Source organism: Macaca thibetana, chromosome 1, assembly GCF_024542745.1.
Source record: "Macaca thibetana thibetana isolate TM-01 chromosome 1, ASM2454274v1, whole genome shotgun sequence".
Taxonomy (NCBI): Eukaryota; Metazoa; Chordata; class Mammalia; order Primates; family Cercopithecidae; genus Macaca; species Macaca thibetana.
In genome coordinates, this window is record NC_065578.1 from 124642437 (window position 1) to 124652247 (window position 9811).

Genomic DNA, 9811 nt, shown 5'->3' on the forward strand with positions numbered 1-9811 from the left:
GCTCCTGGGAGGGGCCTCTCATGTGACTAGGCTGGGTAGGTCATCTGATCAGATAGTGAGGCTTATGTGACACATTGAGGGATGTAAATTTTTTTCTCAAGTCACTGGGGAGCCACTGAGGAGAAGGGCCATTGAGGCAGTGGAGATGAAGACATGAGAAGAGATTCAAAAGTTATGGGGATGTAGAGTTGGGAAGACTCAACGACAATTTGAATGCGGCAGTGAGGGAGTGGTAAAGGTAAAATATGACTAAGTAGAGGGAGGAGGAGCTGAAAATTATATTTAGATCAGTTTCATTTTGACTCTTTGTTTTTTGTTTTGTATTGATTCTTATTTTTTTTCAGTGCCCAGGAACTCAGGGAACAAAGACATTTTAGAAATCAAGAAATAAGGTGTTATTTTTGGGAAATGGCTCAAAAGTGAAAATAGCACAATCTTCCCACAGTGAAGAAAGAAAGGAGTCATGAAAGTCATTGCTCATCAATTATTTATTAGATATTTTAATACAATTCATAATCTGCACATAGATTTTCTTGAGAAGAGTTTTCAGGTCTTAGGAGCTATAGATCAACAGTTCTGATCCCCTGGAATTTGCAAACATGTGACATATACTTTCTCTCTGTTTTGTATAATCAGTAACTAGAAAGGTATTGAGTTGGAATGGGTTCATTCAGCTCTAGTGATAGGCACTATTGGACAGTCCCTCTGGTGTGGAATAAGAGCCTGGCATGGGAGATGTAGTAAACATCAGAGATGCACTCTATGTTCTTGGCTCTCCTAGCAGCCTTGAACTGAGTTTCATTCTAGTCTAGACTATGAGGCTTGAAATTCCTGATGTTTTATCCACAGGATCCAAAGCTCACCAAACCTATGGTTCCTATCCTTGGATGTAATATAAATCTTCAGAATATCTTTTCTGTTTCTGAACTTTAGGGAGAAGTGTTCTACTGTTCTACCTTTCAATGATTCAACCAGGTCTCAGAAGTCAAAGCAGGAAATGATTTAAATACCCACACTGATCAACATTAAGATATGATTATTTCACCCAATTTACCACCTAGATTTCACTGAATCAGAAAACCCTAGAATTGCTGCTCAAAAAACCAAAAAGCCCTTACATGAATACTAGTACTCAAAAACATCCTTGCAGGTAGATACAGCAGAGGATAGAGGGAAGAAATACATTCTTGATCTTTTAAGTAGAATTAAAGGTGAACTCAACATATAGGTTTCTTTTTTGCCTTTGTGTTGCTTTACCTCTGGTGCTCACATAGACTAGTATCGATAGGATTTCTGCTCTTGCACATAGTCATAGAGGGGGTTGGGAACAGTAGCTGCCTTGATAGGGTGACCACGCTGTTCTCTGCTTTGGGGCCTCCCACTGCTCTGGGTTGGATAGAAGGATGGCTCAGTGTGTCTTTTCTGTGAACCTTGGCTCTGGTCATCCTCATTCATGTGGAATTTTTCTCTGTTAGGACAGCTTCTCTGGGTCACTTGGGATTTTTGATTCTGAGATCCTTGATATCTCTCTTTCTCCTCATAGTTTTGTCTATTATGTTGTTGCTTATGGTTTTGATCCTCTTCATGGGTTTGCCCGTCTCGTCTTTGACTGTTCTGCCCATCTTCATGGGTTTGCCTGTCTCGTCTCTGACAGTTCTGCTCATCTTCATGGGTTTGCCTGTCTCGTCTCTCGTGGTTCTGCTCATCTTCATAGGTTTGCCTGTCTCGTCTCTGACGGTTCTGCTCATCTTCATGGGTTTGCCTGTCTTGTCTCTGGTGATTCTGCTCATCTTCATGGGTTTGTCTGTCTCGTCTCTGATGGTTCTGCTCATCTTCAGGGGTTTGCCTGTCCTGTGTCCCACATGGACCTTCCTGACCCTCATGACTGTGTCTATCCCAACTTTGATGGCCCTGCTCTTCCTCTGCCCAGTGGCTCTGCCCCTCACCATGACTCTGCCTGGTCTTGGCCTGTCTGTGGCCCTGCTCATTACTGCATGATTGCCAGTCTCTCCCTTTGTGACAAAGTGGTCTTTCTTGTTGGATGTGTGCTAAGAGTTTGTGTTGGTGGTGTTGGCTATCCTCTTCAGGCTCCCATACCTGGTGGATGTTCTCCTGTGAGTCCCTAGACTGGAATCCCTGTCCCTGGTTTTGGTACCCTTTCTGTCCTGGAGTCTGTTGACTTAGCCTCCCTGATCTTCCTGATTGCTCAACATAAGAGGCTTTTCTTGTTCCTTCGGTCCCTTGGAAGTACTTATTTTGCCCTTGTATTTCCCCAGTCTGTGATTGAACATAGCAGGAACTCTGGCCTTGTCTGTCTGTCTGACCATAATGATAACTCTGCCCTTGTCTGTCCATCTGACTGTAGTGGGAACTCTGGCCTTGTCTGTCTGTCTGACCATAGTGGGAACTCTGGCCTTTGTCTGTCTGTCTGACCATAGTGGGAACTCTGGCCTTGTCTGTCTGTCTGACCATAGTGGGGACTCTGGCTTTGTCTGTCTGTCTGACCATAGTGGGAACTCTGGCCTTGTCTGTCTGTCTGACCATAGTGGGGACTCTGGCTTTGTCTGTCTGTCTGACCATAGTGGGAACTCGGGCCTTGTCTATTTGTCTGACCATAGTGGGGACTCTGGCTTTGTCTGTCTGTCTGACCATAGTGGGAACTCTGGCCTTGTCTGTCTGTCTGACCATAGTGGGAACTCTGGTCTTGTCTGTCTGTCTGACCATAGTGGGGACTCTGGCTTTGTCTGTCTGTCTGACCATAGTGGGGACTCTGGCCTTGTCTGTCTGTCTGACCATAGTGGGAACTCTGGCCTTGTCTGTCCATCTGACTATAGTGGGAACTCTGGCCTTGTCTGTCTGTCTGACCATAGTGAGAACTTTGGCCTTGTCTGTCTGTCTGACCATAGTGGGAACTCTGGCCTTGTCTGTGTGTCTGACCATAGTGGAAACTCTGGCCTTGTCTGTCTGGCTGACTGTAGTGGGAACTCTGGCCTTGTCTGTCTGTCTGACCATACTGATAACACTGGCCTTGTCTGTTCGTCTGACCATAGTGGGAACTCTGGCCTTGTCTGTCCATCTGATTGTAGTGGGAACTCTGGCCTTGTCTGTCCATCTGACTGTAGTGGGAACTCTGGTCTTGTCTGTCTGTCTGACCATAATGATAACTCTGGTCTTGTCTGTCCATCTGACCACAGCCTAATTCCTGACCCAGCCTCCCAGACTGTCCACAATAAGAGCCTGATTTCTGTTGATTTGTTTGGTTAAAGTGAGAGTCTTGTCCAAATGTTTCAGGCTGTTGTGCAAGTCTTTCAGACTGACCATAATGAGAATCCTGAACTGGTTTTTCACACCCATTTAAGGCAAAGATATGTCCCTGCCATTTAGTCTGGCCCCTGGTAGATTTGTGACTCACTTTTTTACCAGAACCAGAGCTGGAGTCTTGACTTTGTCTCTCTGACTGATCAAAGCTGAAATCCTTGTCTTGTCTCTCAGGCTGACTGTGGTGGGAATCTCTGTCTTGTCTCTCAGCCTGACCGTGGTGGGAATCTCTGTCTTGTCTTTCAGCCTGACCGTGGTGGGAATCTCTGTCTTGTCTTTCAGACTGACTGTGGTGGGAATCTCTGTCTTGTCTCTCAGACTGACTGTGGTGGGAATCTCTGTCTTGTCTTTCAGACTGACTGTGGTGAGAATCTCTGTCTTGTCTCTCAGCCTGACCGTGGTGAGAATCTCTGTCTTGTCTCTCAGGCTGACCATTGTGGGAATCTCTGTCTTGTCTCTCAGGCTGACCGTGGTGAGAATCTCTGTCTTGTCTCTCAGCCTGACCGTGGTGGGAATCTCTGTCTTGTCTCTCAGGCTGACTGTGGTGGGAGTTCTGCCTTTCTTCCTCGTGCCTCTGTCTGTGTTGTGTACCTGTGTTTCCTGGGAACTTACGGTCTTGTGCTCCTTCCTGCCCCCTTTCTTGCTGCGAGGTCCTGCCTCCATATGACTTATTGTCTAGCTTACGATAGCAGGCTTGGACCAACTGGAACACCAACAAGAGGTACTCATGAAAATCAACATGTCCATCTCGGTCTTGATCTAAGAGGTTCAAGATGGTTTCCACAGTCTCTGGGTCATTTGGTCTCTGTTAGGGGATAAAACAAAGAGCAAAATCAGATGCTTTCCTGTGCATACTAAGATGTGTATTAGTGTTCATGCCTCAATCCATTAGGTACTGCATGGACCTTCCTAGGTTGAAAAACCATTAATCTGAGGTGGTGTGGACTTGGCGCTAGTCTTTGATCAGTTGGTTCTCAGAACCTTGCTGGATCAATGGGAGCAGGGAGTAGATACACTTATTTAAAATCAGCTCCATTAGTAATTAATTTGATTCATTTCAAAGTTATCCCATTCCATCACAGGCTGTACCCTAGTTGTTTACCTCCTTTTTTTTTCTCACTGCACTGTGAGATCCTAGAAGGAGGGGAAGCTGATTTTATTCATGTTTGTATCCCTTGTGCCTAGGGGCGTAGAGCAGGTGCTCAGTGACTCTTTATTGGTTGAATGAATGAATACATGAAAAGATGTGTGGATAGCACTAAAATATAGAAATCAAGGTATGAATCTTAGGTCTTCATCTGAGAAATTATTCCCTGTTACCTTGAAGTTATACTCCCTCCTGTTCAAACTCAGATACAAGGAGGTGTGTGTGTGTGTGTGTGTGTGTGTGTGTGCGTGTTTGTGTGTATGCTGGGAGAGAACTACTAAGGAACTGCCTGAAATTCCTTTTGTTATAGGGTGGAGCAAGACCAAATAAAACAATGCATCCAACTCTGGTGCAGGTGTCAGAGTCATTCACACTTGATCCCATGGGGCTATGTGTCTGTGTATCTCACCTGGAGGATGTCTCCAAACTCAGCCAAGAGCAGTTGTTTCAACTCCTCCTTGCATAGTAAGGCACAGTCCCCATTCTCTTTGGCATATTTGTGAAACACCTCGATCACACTGAGTATGCTACTCAGGAGTTGAGCCATTTTGACAAATACAGGTGAACCTAAAAGAAGAAACAAGATTTCTCCTGCCCTTAGGATAATGACCATGAGACAGCATTTCCACAGGGAAAGTGAACCCTCTGGATCTGGGAAAAAGTTTAAGAAGTGAGAGAGCCCCTTCTTAGCTGTACCCCTCCTTTGCCCTGACTCACAGTCAGGGACCAAATATCATTGCTGTAATGGGAGATGGTGCAAACTTGGTTCCCCTGCTATAAAAAGAGACAATTTCTTAAAAAACAAAAGTGCATTGCAGGTGTTTTACATATCCCATCCTCTACTACAGGTAGGATTCGCTTGATTGAAACTCTCATATCAGAACAAAAGGAAGGGAGGCCAGGAAGCCCAATAGAGGCAGGGCCAGAAGCTAGCATAGTAGGGCATAATTTTCGACTAACAACTAGCAAACTGGAGGGGGCACTAAACAGATCCCACTGAACAGGTTTCAGTCTTGTAACAAGCCTTTCTTAAGCAAGGAAGAAGGCTGAAAGTCTCTCTTCATGGTCTAAGGAAGCTTTCTGGGAGGCTAAATTCCAGCAAATGCTTCTGGCCTGGATGATTTTGGGACATGCTTATAAAATGAAATCAATGAACATAAAAGCTGTTACAGATAAAAATAGCAAGTGGGTACATAGCCAAATTAAGGGCACAGATTATAGGAGGTATATATAATCAGTTAGGTCCACATTGGCCATGCTGGGAGACTTGGGTCTTTTGGGATCTAAATCTCAATTACATTTTTTTTCTTGCGGTATGAAAATTCCAATTAGTGGGTTTATAGGCCTCCAAACTGAAGCCCTATCTGCAGAGCACATTGAACTGCCCAAAGCATACAAACAGTGATGTCTATAAGAATAAGTGACAAATAATGGATCACATGGGACAAGCTGAGTCCCTTGTTGTAATTCAATGCAATGAGACTTGAGCATTGCTGGGTCCATGGTCCTGGGCCTTGGCCCTAAATTATTAGGTCTTTCCTAACTTGCACAAAAGGTAAATGCTCCACTATGGGAGACTAAGCTATTCATCAATAGTTACAGCCCTCAGTTTTGGGATGCCTAGGACACATTGAAGCGAAGGCACTTGCATTTCACAGGCACAGAAGTAGTCCATCCCAGCTATTGTCATATTCTCAGATAGAGGCAGAGAAAGGAAGCAGAAGGTAACCAAGGCTATTACCCACAAAAATTAGTCTCAGTTCTCCCCAGCCTGGTGCATTATAGGGCGCTTGAGAGCCTTGTAGATACTACCAATGCTCCCCCGTGCATATCTTACCTGCTTGAGGAGGAAGGAGCAGAAGATTCAGGAGTCAGAGAGGATATTGGAAACCTAAAAACTCATCCTATTTATAGGAGTTTTAATTATCCTACCAGGCCATCCCAGGAGACACCCATTCTGTGGCAAAGCCTGAATCACTGTGGTCCCAGCCCAGCTCAGCCCAGCTTGACCTCTCCCTCTGCAAACCGTTTGGTTTATTTACTTCCCCCACTTGCTCATGAACCTGTTTGTCACTACAGTAGGTGACACTGTTTAAGTCCCAGCCCCATTTAATTAGGAGGATGTGTTTGTGTGTGTATGTATTTGTGCTGTGAGGGTCCCGAAAGACAGAGGTGTTGGCTGAGTTCATCCTTAATATATGTCACTTGCCAATACTAATAGAGGGCAACAGTCAACTCATACTGAAGAAGGATATCTACATGGTCATTTACAAACATATGTCAAAGTTGGAACTAGAGATTCTATTTATTTGGCCAGAATATAGTCCCTGGAAGAGGTTTCTTTTAGACTAACCTTTTTCTTGTGCTGGTAGATATTTGGATATTAACCTATTAACTTATTTTGAATTACGATTATTTTTCATTTAACAACTCCACAGGCTAGTTGGGAGAAGTACACACATAGTCAGTTTTGGGGATGAGGGGTGCTGATGGTGGAAATTCTACCACTTAAGCCTTCTAAGACTTACTACTGAAAAGTTTGAGTTGAGGGACAACATGGAGGTTTATGATATCTGTGAGACAGAAATGCTGCTAGAGACCCCAGCTTCTGTTCATTTCCCATCTCCATGCCCTTAGATGCCAGCACAGTATCTTGAGCATGGGAGATTCTTAGTAAATATTTTTGGGGTAAATGAATTATTGGATTATGGAAGCACTGAAGAATCTTATGTAAGGTGCAAAAAACTGTAGACTCACCTGTATTTCAACATTAGTCTCACATCTAGATCCCTGTTTGGACCTTTTCCTATGTATCCATCAGCCAATCTGTTAATTTTAATAACACTTGCTATTATTTACTGTGTGTTCAGGATTCTACAAGGGAATCACAACAGTGCAGAAAGATTTTAGTTCAGTTGGAATAAAGAAGCTTCGCATAGAAAAATACTTTCAACTCCAGGGATAGGACATGCTAAGTGCTGAGTATTAGAAACCTAGGTGCATGTGCAGTCCTTGTGGCTGGGCCTGGACATCCCTTAGGAGGTGAGCTTCATGTTGTTCCTGAAAGGATTCAGGTGGGCAGAGAAGAAAGGAAAGGACTTCTGAGTGGGGAGAAGGGAAGAATCAAATGTACTAAGGTGAGAGTTTATATGTTGTGTTTGGATTCAAGTGAGCTGTAAGTCTGGGTTGAGCAGAGGGATTTAGAAGAGTAGACTTAGAAAATTTTGGATCTGAAAGAGAAATCTAGCCTTAGCTTCTGAATTTTTCAGATAAGGAAACTGAGGTTCAGCTAGGTTGAGTGTATTTGCCAAGGGTTTCACGGGCTATGACTAAAGTGAGGCCTGGTTTACTTGTTTCCTCACTCTAGCCCGATATGCTTTCTGAGACATTCTGTGAGGCAGATTTGGGGCCTACTTTATGGTTTGTTTTAATGAGAAAGGAGAAGCAGGGTTTTGGTCAGGAAAAGTGACATAATCAAAGCATTGTTTAGAGGAAGAATCTAATGGCTCTGTTGTAGGTGGTCAGATGTCTCAGTTTGTCTGGGACTAAGGAGTTTCCCAGGACATGAGACTTTCAGTGGGATAGTTCTGGGCAATCTGGACCAAGTTGGTCACCCTAAACTGTGGTGTACAAAATGAATTGGAAAGAGGAGTACTGGGCAGTGAGGCCAGTTAGGAGTCTATGATATGGCACGGGTGAGAAGTGACAAGGACTTCGACCTGGATGCAGTAGTTCAAAACTATAGGAAGGTAGATGGATAATAGCAGGAATAAAGGGATGAGGTCTGGGGACAGATTAGAAGAGGGGCAGGGAAAGTGGGAACACTAGGTGAGATTCCAAGTCTTTAAGTCTAGATAACTAGTAGAACTATGGTACACTGAAGAAATGTAACTTCTGAAGGGGGACTGATGGGTCTAAGATCCAGTGCTTCTATTGGCATTTCCCAGGTCTGCCTTTTGTAGTCTTGTTATACTCCCTCCAGCTTGCACCCTTAGCTGTCTGGGGTCTCCCAGCACAGGTCAGGACTTTCTTAAGTCTGTTCATAAATTCTGAGAGCTGGGTCACATTAAGGTTCTCCTTATACTTTTGCATCTCTACTTAGTGCTCTTCAGTTATGTCTCTTCTCACCTGTTAGAATAAAAGAACTAGGGAGGATTTGGTTGTCCCCAGAGGCAAATAAGAGGAGTGGGGGTGGGATGGGCAGGGGTTGAAGACAATAGCCATCATGACACAGAACGACAATATTGTGTCCCCTTTCTCTTGGCATGTTCCGTGGCTCTCTAGCAACTGTTTCTTTTGGTTAGACGGGAAGTTCTCTTTGTTTGATGCTGCAGTGAGAGAAAGACTATGTTCTTAAGAGTTGGATCTGCTATGTGTGCATTCATTTAACACTTAATACATTCTGATAGAATAGGCAGAGAACTATGTTGATCAGCCAATCAGTTAATCAATTAGTATTTGTGACCATACAGAGGGCGCCCTTTGTGGGCACTGAGATAAAATGTAGTCTTTGTCCTTAAAGAACTTTCAATGTCACTGGGATTGAAAATTCAGTCTCACTGGGATACACAAGATCTTTTTCTGTGGTTCAAATTGCTTCACAGGTATTACTGCCATTGATAGGGTAGAGAGGGGTTGACTAGAGGGAAGAAGGGGGAGGCCACAGGGCTAGAAATAAAACACCTTTGAAGGAATCATCAAATGTGACCTTTGTTTCTTTATCTGTAAAAGGAGAGAATTGGAGCTTTCTTTTGGCATTGGCATTCTGAGATTCTGTCATGCCAATCTTAAGGTTAGCAATGGCTTTAGAGGTCATATTTAAACATTGCTCTATTCAGATATTTGATAAAGCCCTCAGAAATTTGTGCTTTTCAGTCTTTCTCTGTGGAAAATGGAGAAGTCAATTATGGGTGTCCTGTTTCTTCATTAACATTTATAAATTTCATGAGGACCTACACTGTTTTTAAAAATTATTTTTCAATGTGTTTTGCAGCTTTAAATGCAGTCGTGTTGTGTGACCTTTGGTTTCAAAGGCAAGATGTTTTAAGCTACAATTTATTGAAGTCTTATTGTGTGCTAGGCTCTGTGTTAAGCATTATATATATATATTATCTCCTTAAAAATAATTTCAATTTTTATTTCATATTCCATGGGTATATGTGAAGGTTTATTACATGGGTACACTGCTTGGTGTTGAGCTTTGGGATATGAATAATCCCATTGCCCAAATAGTGAGCATAGCACCCAGTAGTTTTTCAACTCTTTCTCCCCTCTTCCCCCTTCTAGTAGTCCCCAGTGTTTATTGTTGTCATCATTATGTCCCGGAGTACCCGATATTTAGCTCCC

General features: G+C 43.5%; 1 protein-coding gene across 1 annotated transcript; it reads right to left on the reverse strand.

The window, feature by feature from the left end:
- Positions 1 to 1234: 1234 nt before the first annotated feature.
- RPTN (repetin) lies at positions 1235 to 5075 on the reverse strand. The gene is given in 3 exon segments (XM_050756628.1): positions 1235 to 2415; positions 2417 to 4123; positions 4875 to 5075. Coding segments are annotated over 3 exon segments (2985 nt in total). The 5' UTR covers positions 5013 to 5075; the 3' UTR covers positions 1235 to 1275.
- Positions 5076 to 9811: the final 4736 nt, after the last annotated feature.